General features: G+C 40.2%; 1 protein-coding gene across 1 annotated transcript in view; it reads right to left on the reverse strand.

The window, feature by feature from the left end:
• The window catches only part of DNAH7 (dynein axonemal heavy chain 7), a gene marked incomplete at its 5' end in the record, with an annotated part of 161030 nt that extends 145672 nt beyond the window's left edge, over window positions 1-15358 (reverse strand). The window contains 7 exons of the mRNA XM_081341004.1: window positions 2382-2454; window positions 3584-3764; window positions 4010-4100; window positions 4267-4414; window positions 6620-6728; window positions 8921-8986; window positions 15344-15358. Of these exons, the coding sequence (XP_081197130.1) occupies window positions 2382-2454; window positions 3584-3764; window positions 4010-4100; window positions 4267-4414; window positions 6620-6728; window positions 8921-8986; window positions 15344-15358 (683 nt within the window). The remainder of the gene's footprint in view (window positions 1-2381; window positions 2455-3583; window positions 3765-4009; window positions 4101-4266; window positions 4415-6619; window positions 6729-8920; window positions 8987-15343) is intronic.
• Window positions 15359-16761: the final 1403 nt, after the last annotated feature.

Here is a 16761-nt window from a genome sequence, read left to right on the forward strand (position 1 = left end):
AGAACATCATACTTAGCCATTAATATAAAATACACTTAACTACTAATAATCAACGGCCTCAAACAAAATTCAACCAGCAATCCAACATATAATTGTAAAATAAATTTAGGATTACAATAAGTTACAATTCATTCACCATCTCATACTTATTTCATACATAATTGTCTAACATCAAGACTAAGGAAAAGAAAGGCAACTTAAGCACCAGTCATGCTGTTTCCACGGTTCTGATTTGAATCCAATTAGAAGTCTTTATCTTGGGCTTTCTCTATAATCAAGATTAGAGCAAGCAAACTCTTGGAACAGAAGAACGTTTGATATCTTGAGGACATCTGGTAATATACTCCCAAAATGGTTGCCTCATCACCTACCTTATGAAATATTTGCAAGAGTGGACATGGCTAGTCAAAAAGCATCAATTGACTAGAAAACAATTTAGATTCCCAAAATAGTTTCCACCATCACAGTGGGACATTGTGTGATCCAGCAAATAAATGATTGCTTTGCAACCCACCAGTATATTGATTTCCTTAAAATCATATTTTAAAAATAGTCAGTGGGGAGTCTGATTGATAATAAGGGAAATAACAAGGGAAATATCTACACCCAACTTAGTACCAGAAAACCTAAGCCTTCATCACAGCAAAGAGAAATGCTAGGGGAGAAGCGCTGATGGAAAAGCCTGTTGGTAATGCCTCTATATATTCTGGCTACTAATTTTGGATTGCTGAATTGTGGAACAGATGAGTTCCACATGCCTGAATGTTTCTGAAAAAGCAAGGAAGAGAAAATAATGGGCTGCCTGGTATGTAATAATACATGAAAAGGGGGAATGCCCTTTTTATGTATTATTACTCACATCATAAAATATATAACTGCCAGTTTATGTTTTCTTGAAAAAAATATGTTGCTGTTAATAGAAGCAATCTAGAATTCTAAAAGGTTTGTGATTCTGTTCTCTTATTGCATACATATTTAGTTTATTATTTGTCAAATTAGACCCATCTCACAGAGAGACAGTGGGTGATATATAGTTAAAAGTTAAATGTATACTTGACTTAAAATGCCCTGATTTTAACTTCAACCAACACAGTATCTCTGTTTTGTTTCATTTTGCAACAACAATCCTTACAGTATTCAACAGAAAATTAACTAAAGGGGTGGTATTTTTGCCATTTTTGGAAAAAACAGTGGGGAGGGAGGGAGGGAGGGAGGGAGGGAGGGAGGGAGGGAGGAAGGAAGGAAGGAAGGAAGGAAGGAAGGAAGGAAGGAAGGAAGGAAGGAAGGAAGGAAGGAAGGAAGGAAGGAAGGAAGGAAGGAAGGAATTTTTTAATAGATTCTTAAAACATTTTAATTAAGCATATAGCATTCTGGGTGAAAGCTACTCGCTTCTTAAAAAATCTGAACTATATACTTTTGCCCTATGAATATGTTGTTTACAAATACATGAATCAAAGGTTAACTGGCATCTAGACTTAATTGGCATTTAGTATGAATCACTAAAGTGTTACTCAGTCTGGAATTAGGATAGGAATTCATATATTTTACCTGATTACTGCAGCACCGTCTAAGATTCCTTAGAGGAGAAAATTACATTGCCCTGGCACGGTCTTGTGTTCTCCTTTATAACACCAAAGTCTACAGATTCTCTGAACTTAGTAAGTCGATGAGACTTCAGAGGAGGCCAGTTTCTTTAGTAAACTTGGATGGAAGTGTAATTGCATTGGGACTTTAAGTCTTTAGTGATAATGATAGTTAAGCACTAGGCTCACTATGGTTCCAAGTTTACTATTTCCGACTGTTTGTGGATTAGAACAGGTTACAGTGTTGTTATTGCTATCAGACAAATATTTGGTCTAATATAACCTGTCATCTTTTTTTCGAATCAACAATACCATCTTTTGATTCAGCAATCTTCCTTAAATTGCTCAGAAATCGAGTTTTTAACCTCACCATATTTCTATCTGCTAACCGAGGATATGCCAGAACATGTTACGCATGTAAAAAAGACCCCAGATTCAACCTCACACCTCTGATTAAACAATCGGAAGTAGGTGGACGGAAAAAGACTCCACCTGAGACCTTCGCGATCTCCTGATAAGTAGAATAGGCGGCTGTGAATCAAGTGAACAAAAAACCTATTTTTATTTTATGTATATATCTTTATTTATTTTTCACATTTCTGGACCAACCATCTCCCTCATAGAAGGAAGGATTTTAAAAGGCTGTCCTATGCATGATGACGTGGAAGAAAGACTTGCAGCGTTCACTGGGGCCTATTCTAGATATGCAGAAGAGTGCGTTCTTACCCAACTGCTTCAAGTATTTTGCCTGTGATACAATACTTTGCAGACTAAGATGTTGAAATAGCATTTTCTTACTCTTGACGATGAGGTGGAAGAACTTGCTTCTTGGCTTCCTCCTTTTCCCTGGGATCTCTTAAAACAAAGTCAACTAAAAAGAAGGTATTAAAAGAAACAGACCAGAACACAAATGAGCTCAGCAGAGCATAAAAACAGCCAAAGGAATTGAACCAATTATTTTTAAAGACTTCAAAGGTGCTATGTAGGAAAAACTGAAAACATGTGACACAAAAAAAACAGTTTATTTCAGAATGTTTTGCAGAAGTAGCTACAAAAAGGGCTGAAGTAGCAAAAATAAATAAATAAAAAATAATAACAAAATAAAATAAAATCCATTAGTTAAAAAAATACTAACGCTGCAATCTATTGATGCTTACTTAGAAACAAGTCTCACGGTGCCCTAATAAGTGGTAAGAATTGCCAACAAAGAAATAAAATTTAAGCTCACAAAGTTTTCCCAAAGAAAACCTGTTTGTTATGCATTCTAACTGAATATATGCCTGCTTCCAAGACATTTTTACCAACAATACTACCCATTTAGAGGTACAGATAACTCTACTCAGAGTTATCATTCTATAGACTAAAATAGTGGTTTTTTTTCAAACTTCCAATCTTGGGGAAGGAATCCATTTCCAAAGCCATTTTATGGGAAAGGAATTCTGTAAGATGCCTAAGAAAATTTATGTAAGAAAAGATCCTGGGTATAAATTCTGGGAAATTGGCATTTCCCAGCAAATGAGCATCCTATGCCTGCTTCCAAGACATTTTTACCAACAATACTACCCATTTAGAGGTACAGATAACTCTACTCAGAATTATCATTCTATAGACTAAAATAGTGATTTTTTTTCAAACTTCCAATCTTGGGGAAGGAATCCATTTCCAAAGCCATTATATGGGAAAGGAATTCTGTAAGATGCCTAAGAAAATTTATGTAAGAAAAGATCCTGGGTATAAATTCTGGGAAATTGGCATTTCCCAGCAAATGAGCATCCTAAATCCTCAAATGCTTTACCATTACATGGGGTGGTCAGTAATAGTTTGAAGCTGGTGGAAACCAAAAGTGAAAAGCTTTCCTGGAATGTTGGTCTATCATATTTTAATTGAGGAAATATAGGGGTCTCTAGGATATTGTGTGAAAGTAACTGGGTAAAAAAAAGTATAATACCATGCCCGCATTTCTGATTCAGTTAATAACAAATAAATTATTATTTCCATACCTATTGCTTTCTTTACACTAAGAAGATAGTCCTCTCTCATTTCATCTGAGAGTGTGTAGATACTTTCACTGAGTACCTTCAAATGTTTGGGTACTAGAGCTAAGACATTCTCCAGCCATGAGTCGTCCATTGGGGCCACATGTTCTGTATCTATTCCATGGCGAATGTAATAGTAATATTTCTGCAAAATTAGAAAAGCACAGCAGTGGCATATAAGTTCCACTTGAATTCCACATTACGTCTGATTTTATAATGATGCGGATTTGGAACCCAAAGAATGAAAACATTTGTGAATGTCAGTTATGCACACAATTATCAGATACATGAGAATAGTGAGCTTGACTTTCCATTCTGCCTCTTTGTTTAAACCTGATGTTTGTTCAAACCCTCCCTACCTTTCAATCAAGAAATCATGACCTGATTTACCAAAATGTCTTTTTCTATTGCAGCTGTGGCCTCAGACGTGCCAGGTTTTGCTTCTTCTATTGAAAAGGATTCTGGAATAAAGTGTGGTTGCCTACAAAACAAACACAAGCTGTTATCATCCACCTTCAGTCAACAGTCTGCAAACTGATCTTGATTCAGACTTCTTTCAGAAACCAAGAGAATATTACTGAAGCTTCAGAAATAAGCATGTATCACAATTAGGAAGGAAAGCAGCTTTGTAATGCAAAAGAACTTACATGATGATATTAACTAGAGCGCTTCTGAAATTTTCCCGATCTTTTTTAACGCCAGGTCTTGTTTTTGAACTTGATGGTCCAGCCCCTTGATCACTCTCTGGAATCTCTTCTACCTTGCGCCTCTTGGGTCTTTGAGACAAATATTCTCCTTACAGAGGAAAAATGAGAGATTTTATGGGGATTGGTTGGCACAGGCTCAGACACGCAATATGGCTGTCAAATTGTACAACCAATTCCATCTTCTTTGAAAAGAAGTTAGAGTAGTTCACCATCTTTCTGAATTGTCTGCTATTGTCAACTGCATCAAGATCAAGGTGTAGATGTACAATTTCTTTAAACGCACAAACAACAAGAGCTCTGAAAACCTTAGCTGCCTATCAGGAACCTCCACTCATCTGATATCCTAAGCCCTGGCCCCTTTAAGAGAAACTAAATCCAACAATGTTGCTGGCAGCAGAGAATAGGACCTATCAGATTGCAAGGGAGGAGGGACTTCCCTCTTTTTGTAGTCAGAGGACAGAGGATTGGGGAGTAGCCAGAATAACAACAAACCAAGAGAGGAGGAGGACGGGGTGGAGAAATCAGTAAAAATAGAGCCTTTCCTTTGCCCTGTTGTCCAGAAATGGTTACAGCCCCAAACTGTTATTTGACAGACTGCCTGTCCTCAAGGCAGCTACCCATCCCACTCACAGGACAGGTCCTTCATGAAGAGTGATGTCTGATGGGATCCAGAAGGCATGCCTTTCCTGTAGCAGCAACACCTACCCTTTAGAATCGCATACACACAGAGAGAATTTGAATTTGAATTTATTAAATTTATATGCCGCCCTTCTCCCTAAGGACTCAGGGCAGCTCACAACAATAAAAAGTTAAAAACATAAAATACAAAATTTAAAAAAGAATTAAACAATGAAGTGAATACATAACAATAGACCCAATAAAACCAAATTTAAAACTACAGTCAGTCCAGGCCCGATTGTTGGAACATCCATGTCTTCAGGTCACGGCAGAAGGACCGAAGGTCAGGGGCCATCCTCAGCTCCGGGGGCAGTTATATTCCAGAGGGTTGGTGCACCCACAGAGAAGGCTCTCCCCCTGGGCTCTCTGACCCACCCACACATATTTGATTCGCCCCAAACCTTCTGGCCTTTGGAAAGACTTTTAAGACTTGGTTATTAAAACAAACCTGGAACTGGGTACAGGATGAGCAAAATCCCATCAAGAGAGGATACAAATGTGAGCCAGGTTGCCCATCAACGATTGGATTGGATTGCCTTCTTGTAAGCTGTCACATTGTCTAAATTGGGCAACTGTTTATATTATTTAAATAAGTAAGTAAACAAGCAAATAAATAATGAGGTAAGGGTCTCAGAAGTAAGGCTGTCCTTTCAGATCCTAGAGACTTGGCTTCAAGCATTTATACCTGAGTCCAAGTATGGGTTTTTTTTCCGTTTTTTTCTTTATCTCTCCTACAGCCCTTCCCAGCAATATCATAGAAGAGGTCGCAATCTCCTCGGGACAGAAATACAACTTTGTGATGTGAAGAAGATGATCGCTTTTCTCTATCACCCAAGCAGGAGGTTAGGATTGGACAGGAGCACAATGAGAAGGGTTTGGTTTTTTAAACAAGTACCGGTAAATATGTCTCCAGTTAATAATAATGTTAAGTGTGTCTACAGCAAACCTATTCCCAACCTTAGCAACTTCAAAATGGGAGGACTTCAGCATTCTGGGAGTTGGGGTCTACTCATCTTAACGTTTCCAAAACTGGGAACAACTTTCTCTCTTTCATTCACTGCAACACATACTATTACCACTCATGCGCACACATGTGAGATTTCTGGATTTTCACTGTCAGGTCTTGGCAACATCAGTTGTCCTGGTAAGTAAATTAAATTACTTTGATGAAATTATCAAATTTTCACTGGCAGTTCTAAGAGAAAAGAAGAAAGGCATACAAGTTTGCCTAAGAACTCAGCCATTTGTTGTGCCTCGTCCAGTTCCTTCCTACACAAACTATTCTGCCTCATCACCACACAATTCCTTCAAAGCCCAGCCAGTCAATTCAGTCTTCATCCATGAAACGTGAAGGGCCATCATATTTGGGCCATAAAAATAAGATGACCATTAGATGGTGGCAAAGATTTGTCATCTCCTTCATCCCATCTGGTGGTCATTCAGATGTTTGCAGCCCAGACATGGTAACTCTCTCCTCTATGGAAGAAAAAAAAGAGAAGAAAGGTGAATCCTCAATGCTCAACAAGACTTTTAGCTTCCCTCACAGAGAGAAGAACCCACAAGTGACATTTTATGAATAATAACCTCCACTCCAAACATCCTGGTTTATTCGTACCTGGTGACAGCTCATTCTTTATCATGAACTGCTCTGGAACGTGAGCATCCTGATCTCGCCGCAGATGGAACGAAGGCAGGTTCTGATGCCACAATGGTTTACAGCTGATCTGAAAGTCAGAGGCCAGGATTTCTTAACTGGCAGTGATGCTTGGCAAAATCTTTTTCCAAAGTTTTGCAAAGGAGCTTCATAGATTAGTGAGCAAAAAAAGGGGAGGGGGGCACAATTCTTTTCTTTTAACATATAATGTGTTGAATCTAGATATAAAGATCTTATGGGACCGGTTCTATAAAGTAGGTAGCTCTCTTCACAACAATTCACACTGATTAGGTTCTGACCCAGTTGCAATCACAGGCAACTGCAAATTGAACAATGAGTAGTCCAATGTCCAAACCTGCACCTCAATTCATATTTTAATAACTTTTTAATAAAGTTCAGTATGTATGAGTTGTTGTGATTCAGGGTCAGCCTGTGGGTTCGGCAGTTGGGTCGGACGACTCAGAGGAGGAGGGGGGTGTTGAAGACCTTGCTGAGGGGGTTGAAGATCTTGCTGATGATAGCCCTCAGGCAGGCCCCTCCCACTTGGTCACCATGGAGACCCAGCTGTGTGAGCCTGACAGTGTGGATGAAGATGACCCACAGCTGGCCCTGTTCAAGGACGCCCGACGCAGGAGGCAGTCAAGTAGGAGTAAACAGAGGAAGGCTGTGGGGCTTCTCGGAAGGAGGCAGAGAGAGGCCACGCCCTGAACTCTTTATAAAGGGAATGTGTGGGGAGGGCTGGTTTGCTGAAAGCAACCGCTCAGATAGTGTTTCAAAGCTCCTGTATCTTGGTTCGTGTCTTGTTTGTTTTTTGTAGTAATAAATTTGGCAGACGTCATTCCAGCCTCTTGCCGTTTATAAAGGGGTTGCCTTTTCTGCAGGGCCGGTAGTAGGCTGGTACAGAACATGAGTAAAGACTGTAATTTCAAATAGGCAGGCCAAATGCAGGTGGGAAAATGTGCATATGTGTAAATAAGAGTTTTGCCCTCCTTCAATGGCTGCACAACACATTTTAGGTGCAGCAAATGGACCTGCCGATCCGTACGGTAGAATTAGTACACATACAAGTACAATACAGAGCTTGAAGTTTCTTTTCTACCGTATAGGTGAAGTGAATGCACTTTATCACTTAGCAAAGGAAGAAAACACTGGAACCACTTTGAATTTTCTCTCAAGTACAAATGTTTGCTGGGGGGGGCGGGTATCTTATCAAAGTCATTACTATTGTTTTCCATTGGGTAAGGGCATCTTTCACCAGGAAGATAGCATTAGCAATAAAGACTTATATTCCGCTTCATAGTGCTTTACAGCCCTCTCTATGTGGTTTACAAAGTCAGCATATGGCCCCCAACAATCTGGGTCCTCATTTTACCGACCTCAGAAGGATGGAAGGCTGAGTCAACCTTGAGCCAGTGAGAATCGAACTGCCGAACCGCTGGCAGCTGGCAGTTAGCAGAATTAGCCTGCATTACTGCATTCTAACCACTGCGCCACCAGGGCTCTGGTGCTAGTGAACAAATTGCTGAGTGACCAACAGCCATCCTAGCCTGCATTACAAGATTGTTGTTAGGGCAGAATATGGGAAAAACCTTGTTGATTGATAGTTCTTGGAGGATAGTCAAGAATAGAAACCTGAATAGATTAGCAATGTTAATGTGCATCAGAGTAGAACAGTAATGTTCATGATTTACATGGTTTACAGCGATTATTTATTTATTTAATTAGATTTTTATACCGCCCTATTCCCGAAGGACTCAGGGCGGTTTACAGGGCAGCATAAAATACAATATAAAGATAATATAAAATTAAAATAGATTAAATTAATTAAGCCCAACAATTAGCTATCTATACAACATGTATAGCGCCAAAGAATTGAAGCCTTTGAACTATGGTGCTGGAGAAGACTCCTGCGAGTCCCTCGGACTGTAAGGTGATCAAACCGGTCAGTCCTAGAGGAGATCAACCCTGACTGCTCTTTAGAAGGCCAGATCCTGAAGCAAAAACTCAAATACTTTGGCCCCCTAATGAGAAGGAAGGACTCACTGGAGAAGAGCCTAATGCTGGGAAAGATTGAGGGCAAGAGAAGAAGGGGACGACAGAGAATGAGGTGGATGGATGGAGTCACTGAAGCAGTAGGTATGAGCTTAAATGGACTCCAGAAGATGGTAGAGGACAGGAAGGCCTGGAGGAACGTTGTCCATGGGGTCGCGATGGGTCGGACACGACTTCGCAACTAACAACAACAACAATATGTATAAATACCTTATCTGCTTGTGGAAAAAGTTTTGTAGTAATATTTTCCAACTTTCCTTTGTTGGGCGGCTTGGGCTGTAAGAGGATCAAAACAGTAGATAGAACAAAACATACATGTTTATTTCTCAATCTGAAATTTTAAAATATAGTGCAGACCACAATTATTAGGGAGTAAATTCCACTAAGGCACTCTTTCTGAATAAACATAGTCTTGTACTGGTACTGATAACATGCTCTACACTACACCATCTTTTTTCCCTGTGTTCAGGGAAGAGCAGAAGTACCTGCTCTACTTTTTGGAAACTTGACCTACCAGATTTGGGCTGCAAAAAAATCCAGATGTTTATTTGACTGACTGACTGATTTCCAAAGCCGCCCATCTCAGCAAAGGCCTCTGTGCGGCTCACAATTCAGAAACATATATTACACTTAAAATCTTAAAAACATTTTAAATCAATAAAATTTTTATCCTTAAAACACTAAAAAACATTAAAATGTTTAATTTGCGTATATACAAAACAAGACAACTCTGTTAATAACAAAGCCAGGAGGTGGGGCCCTTGGTGCATATAACGGCCGAGTCCAATGGACTATATAATGGACCCAGGCAGGGACCATTTTATATTACCATTATATCATAGCCAAGGTGCACAGAAAACTCACCCTTTGCTGCTTCTAGTAGCAAATTTTACACCCTTGTGGTTAGGTAATTTATGAAAATGATCCATTCAAACCGACGATAAAAAAAAAAGGAACCAGTGTCAACCAACAGATTTTTTTTCTAATATGCTTGGCAGGATTGCTGCCTTGGAAGCATTTTGCTTGGGAAAATTCCCTCTATTTATACTTAATTCTGGGACCCTTCTGCTGCTTAGGAACTGCTAATTTATAAACAGTTCAGTTTTGGAAGACCCAACTGAGTAACAATCAATTCATCAAATGCAAATTTTAAGCAAAGCCTTCTCTGGGGCCCACCAAAAGAGATGTGAGCGCTCAGCATTCTAGATAATATTCCCAGCAATTTACACAATTTTAAAAAAACCATATAAAAAGCACCATATAACAAGGCAACTAATTAGCAAAATCAATCATAGGCATAAAGTGCTTGGGGGAAAGGTAAGGGGGCTGGGATGGATGTGGGGTCTGTTTGAATTTATTTTTTTTTAATCCCATTTATATCCCGCCCTTCTCCGAAGACTCAGGCTGGCTTACAATCTAAAGCAGAAATCAATGTGCTTAGCAATAGCCTTCATTCTATGTATATGCCTGCTTATTGGGGTTTTCGGGGGGGCCCCAAGCGGCATGATTACAAAGTCAGCTTATTGCCCCCAGCAATCTGGGTCCTCATTTTACCTACCTCGGAAGGATGGAAGGCTGAGTTAACCTTGAGCCTGGTGGGAATCGAACCTGCACTAATTGCAGGCAGCTGGTGTTACTTAAGGAGGCATTAGCCCACTGCTCCACCAAGGCTCAATCTCTTCCCCCTTGGGTTCTGCCCAGCCCGTTCTCTTTGTTCCAGAGCTCTCATAGGCTCCCAGGCTCAGAAATACTCACCCATAGAGGCATCTGGAGCCAAAACACAGGATCCAATGTCTGATCCCATCCCCTCCCCTTGTCAGAATCCTATCCACTCTTGGAGTGGGGAATTAAACAAATCTATCATCCCAACATCCAGTGGTAAAGCAACTTTGTAGACTGCAGCTCCCAGAACTCTTTGCCGCTGGCCAAGCAGGCTGAAACACATGGAATGTTGTGGTTCCACTTATCTGGAGGACACCAGTTTGCCTGGACCTGATCCAAAGAGCCACACATTGCATCCTTACTTCATTGGACTGAGAAAAGGTATTCAATGTCTACACCAGGGGTAGGCAACCTTGGCTCTTTTATGACTCATGGACTTCAACTCCCAGAATTCCTGAGCCAGGAGTTGAAGTCCATGAGTCATAAAAGAGCCAAGGTTGCCTACCCGTGGTCTACACCAAGGGTCCCTAACACCTGGGCCACACACTGTTAGGAACCGTGCTGCACAGCTGGAGGTGAGCAGTGGGTGAGTGAAGCTTCACCTATATTTGCAGCCTCTCCCCAACGCTAGTATCTCCACCTCAGATCATCAGGCATTAAGATTCTCATAGGAGTGTGAACGCTATTGTAATCTGTGCATGCGAGAAATCTAGGTTGCACGCCCCCTTCCTCCCTTCCCCCAGTCCATGGAAAAATTGTCTTCCACAAAACCGGTCCCTAATTGCGGAAAAGGTTGGGGACCACTGGTCTACTTCACAGACTGATGTTAGGGGGAAAACATTTGGGTCAACTGGATGGGGTTAAAAGCTGTATTCTAACAACGCAGCAAATGATTTTATGGAAAAAAAGACGTGGATTTTAAAATATCTGTTTGTGTATTCCACGATTGTCAAAGAATTTCCTTATTCCAAAATGCATCCCATTGTGATAACTTGCTTCCACACTATTCAAAATGCCTTTAGGAAAAAAGACTCTGGCACTGGGAAGATGTTGTGAGGACAACAACACCCCTCCTTACAAACTATCTGCTTAAGTTTACATTTCAGAAACTAATTCAAAAATTATATGAACAGCTGCACAGCGGATTAGATTCCTTTCAAATGTATGACTTTAAAGGGCTCTGGCTGCATTTTTTGTTTTTCTCAAGGACGTCATCCTGCAATCAACTTCCCACTAATGAGACAAATATATGAAAGTCTCCTTCAACAAATATGGCTACACCACCTGCTCCTTCCTCAAACAGCATGCATATTTAAGTAAATGTCACAGAGGAAAGGGGGGAAGCATTTAAATAAAATAATCCAGTCTATTTATTCTACACGAAACAGCACCCACCCCCAAAAATCATGCCTTCTAAAGAAAAAAGAAAAAAGAACGCCGGCATATTCTAGTGTAATACTAAATAAACATTGGGCTAAAAAGCAATTGGCACTACATTAGTGAAAGACTGCCCTCTACTGTTGAAACGTAACACATGCATCCATTCCAAATGTGGTTTCCACTAAAAGGCAATCTGAGGAGACGTTTATCTCCTTTCCAGCCTCTTCCTGGATTTTACTTTCTAACGTGTGGATATTTTTAACAGATTTAAACAGTAACTTCCATTCATTTATATGGCTTTCACTTTTACAATTATACTACACAAAATCACTAGTCTCAAATTTATCGCAAGTAAGACATCATTGAAGCAGATCAGGAAAGTAAAAAAAAAATGAGAGAGGCAGGTAACAACCTAATTTGGCCAGGGCTGAGTTGCAACTAAGTAAGTAACAATTCAGCAATAGGCAGATAAGCTTTAGGATGCTCACAATTAAAAACAAGATTTAAAAATTTACTTCAAGTTTACACGATCCCATTGCAGCTTTGCCACCCGTTGCCAAGGGTACATTCTTCATAACTGCTCCATTTATGATTTGCCATGAAAAATACACCATCCTCCATAAAGTGTGCCCAACAATATTTTTTTCCCCAAGCACCTTGTATGGCTAACAAGCTGTCTTCATTTTAGTATCCTAAACCCAAAAGGCTAAATCATGTTCCTTTTTTATCAGTATTCCACCAGGAATAGAAGACACTTTTTTTTTGACGCAAGCAATTGATTCTCAGCTTCAGTTCCTAAAATATATTTACATTTGAGCATTCTTTTTTTCTGTGGGGCCCTTGTTGCTCTCTCAAGCTTGATCATTTTCTTGCAGATGTTTTATTACCCAACGAGGTAACATCATCAATGCTAGAAGGTAATGGGGTTGCTCCCTTTTTATATACTATTGGCTTGCCCTGTCAGTAAAACACATGCTTATGGGAATGTTGATTGTTTGATCCAGTATTAATCTTGGTATTAATTTCTGCTTAATCTCTGTTGTTTAGTTCTGTGTTTTGGACTTGGCTTGGATGCTCACAGTTTCCCAGTTGAAACTATGCTTAAGTTGTCCATGCGTTTTGAAATACAAAAATGCTAGAGAATTTCTGGAAGCCTGGCAGTCTGACAAATCAGGCATCAATAGGCACAAAAAACATCTACATACCATTCAAAAGAGACAATCAAAAAGCCAAAAAAAAGAGAAACAAACAAAAAGCCAAAACAACTCCTCACCAGGAATCAACATCCAGGTAAGTAGAGATTAACATCAAGATTAATACTAGACCAAGAATCAAGAAGTAAACAATATCTCAATCAAGGAGCTACCAGTTCAGACAAACAAGCTAACAGTAAACAACAGCCTAATCAAGGAACCACCAAGAACACTCCCACCAACATTGACAGGGCAAACAACATGTACATAAACAGACAGTAAACCCCACTCCCTTCTAGCACTGATGGTGTTACCTAGTTTGGTAATGAAATGTCTGCAAAAAAGCAACCAGACTCAAGAGAGCAGCAAGTATTCCACAATTCAACTCTGAGCTACAAATACTTTTTTTCTTCTCTGTTGCTACTTTAAATTTCATATAAACATGTGTTTTACTGATTAGTGTTTCTATCCTTTTCTCCTGTTTTATAAGTAACCCTCGAGCTACTACTTGGGAAAAGGAGAATGGTGAAAGCTATGCACAGCTGACTATTCAGAAGAATATCTAGACAGAGTCTAACTGTAACCAATAAACACTTGATAAAGCAACAGAGGAAGCCACCAGAATCATGCTTTAAACTAGGGCTGTAAAAAGACCTATTAATGCAGTTTTCTCTATCTCAGTAACTTTAAGGCGTATAGTCTTCAACTCCCAGAATTCCAGCTGCATAAGAAGCTCCAATTCATCTTATCCTACTGTAAATAGTGGACAGTTCCAGGAAACAAAGAGAGAACAAATTTCTAGAAGATGTTATGGTTGTTTTTCAGCCACTGATAGAATTACAGAAATATGAACCTTATTGATCAGTTCAGACCAATGGTATTTCTTAATCCAGCATCCTTTTTTTCCTGTAGTAAGCTAGACAGATATGTTAGCCATGATACTTTGGCATAGATAACTAGTGACAACTTTCTAGCATCCCTCACCGCTGGCCTTGTGACCAGCACTGCAGCAAATTGCAATACTGTATAGCAACATCTGGAGGGCTACAGATATTCTATGCCACACTAGAAGAACCCAAAGGCTAGACAAGATGATGTGATCCTGCAAGTTTTGGATATGCTATGCCTATATAACACACACACACATGGATGACCAACAATGGATTTTGCACTTAAACAATTTATGTAGTTGAATGACTACACTAAAGTAATCATAAAGGTCAGGTTTCTACCACATGCTAGGTTAAATTATATTTGGTTGGTTTGTGGTTCATTGTTAGTGAATGTTTTAATTAATCCACATTTCTGGAACTCAACCCACTGAACCATCAACTGACTGAAGGCGCTGGATGTTCCTAGCATGTTAGACTAAAAGATCACCATAATTAATTTGTAGGTCAGTTACAAGCATAACCACACTCTGATTTCCATCTTTCATGGTTGTTGCGTGGCTGACAAAGGTAAAGGAAACCTATATGTAAACTTTGAGTTCCTTCAAGTAAAATTTACATATGAACATAAATAACAAATGCATTCCACATTTCAAGGATGTGTATTATCTAGCTGGAAATTTGGGTAGCAGTGTATACAAAACACAGAGTTTCAGAGCCTGCAACTTTCAACCGAGGGAGCCCTACAGCTTGCAAAGACTACAGGTTTACTTGCTTCAGGGACCTGTTCCTGACCAAATGGAAAACCCCTTTACCACTGTGGGGAACATTTATTTATTTTTATTTTCTAATTTTTTATTTATTATTTATTTATTTATTTATTTATTTATTTATTATTTAAATTTATATACATGCTACTGATCGAAACTGAATTTACAGCACAATATGTGGACCTCTGAAGACAGTAGAGAAAATTGTGCAAGGCTTCCTAATATGGCAGTGAAATGAAGGAGGAGGAGGAGGAGGAGAAGACGGCAATAATAAAGATTTCAGGATAAGAAAGATGGGCCTCCTGGCTATTATTTTATCATTATTGGAGGCTCGTCCCATTTTTTTTTACCACAGCAAAATAATGCTTGGTGGCATAAAACCAATGCCTCAAAACCCACACTGGGCACTTTCAAGCCTTGGAGAAGCTCCTTTTGCAGACCCCTGGATCGAGCAAAAAGCCATTGTAGGCAATGAGAAAGTTGGATTGCGACTTTCAGTCCTTAGCCAACCGCCCGGAGCGCTTAAGAACTGTAGTGCTATATATCTGGGGGAGGTTAAAGGTCTCTTCCCCGGAACCAGGAGCCCTTGGTCTCTCCTCCTCAGATCCCGGGAACGGTTCGGAGGCAGGAAAGAGCCGGGAGCGCCGACCCTGAGGATTGGATCTGAGACGCGACGGGAGAAGGGAACCCTTAGGATGGCGCAAGCCGGCAGGAGGGGACCCCGTTTTCCTCCCTCACCTGCTCGTTGCTCATGGCTGGAGAACCGCCTGCTTGTCCCTAGGCTGAATACTAGAGGGGGAAGGAAAGGGTTGATCGGGCGTGGAGGGTGGGGGGGAAGGACGAGCGCCTGCCGCCTCTTGTCTCTTTCTGCTCTCCGGACGCCACAAATCCCAAGCGGATTTGTGTTGCAAGGAAGCCCCGTAGCCTAGCAACACTGCAACTCAAATCGCGCAATTGCCGCCGGGCGCTGCCCCGCCTTAAGGATGCCTATGAATCACAACATTCTACTCGCAGCCGTGAAGCCTAATTGGCCGGGAGAGAAAAGGGCGTGTCCTGGAGAAACACTCTCGCCACTGATAGGTGCTTTTTTTCCCCTTTTCTTTTCTGGAGGGGAGTGGGAGGAGCTTGTGGATGAGCTGATTGATAGAACAGGGGGTTTAAAATGCTCTCTGGGGGGAGTTCGCTGGGCGAGCAAAAGCGATAGAGTAGACGCGCTTTCCCCGCCTGAAGGAATTATTATTATTATTATTATTATTATTATTATTATTATTATTATTATTATTATTATTAATAATAATAATAATAATAATAATAATAATAATAAGTTGGAAGGGACCTTGGAGGTCATCTAGTCCAATCCCCTGCTAAGGCAGGAAACCCTATACCATTTCAGACAAATGGCTGCCCAGTCTTTTCTTAAAAACTTCCAGTGTTGGAACATTCACAGCTTCTGGAGGCAGGTTGTTCCACTGGTTAATTGTTCTAACTGTCAGGAAGTTTCTCCTTAGTTCTAGGTTGCTTCTCTCCTTGAGTAGTTTCCATCCATTGCTTCTTGTCCTGCTTTCAGGTGCTTTGGAGAATACAGTTTCTTCAAACGCACTTTCTTGTGGTTCGTCATTCATTTTTACAGTATGCTTTATTTTCTTCTTGCACCAGCTCTAATGTGTCGCTGTAATTACTTAACAGAACAACAGAATTGGAAGGAACTTTGGAGGTCTTCTGACCGCTGTCCAAGCAGAGACCCTACAATTCCAGACATGTTCCAGTCTCTTCTTAGAAACTTCAGCGTCGGAGTACCCAAAACTTCTGGAGGGAAGCCTTTCCACTGGTTAATTGTTCTGACTTATCAGAAATTTTTTCTTTAATTCTAGGTTGGATCTCTCCTTGATAAGTTTCCATCTGTTATTTCTTGACCTGCCCTTTGGAGAATAGGCTGTACTCCTCTTCTCTGTGGCAGCCGCTTAGATATTGGAAGACCACTATCATGTCATCCCCTAGTCGTGTAAGAAACTTTGGAGAAAATGATCAATAAAGCTGGATATATTTTTTTACATTACAGATTATTTTTACATTAAGCAAAACTAGAGCTAACTGTGGGCAAGTGTTGTATCTGTGACTTCAAAAACACATTTTATAAATGAGAGCAATGATAAATA

This window comes from Vipera berus, assembly GCF_964194415.1.
Source record: "Vipera berus genome assembly, chromosome: 1".
Classification (NCBI taxonomy): domain Eukaryota; kingdom Metazoa; phylum Chordata; class Lepidosauria; order Squamata; family Viperidae; genus Vipera; species Vipera berus.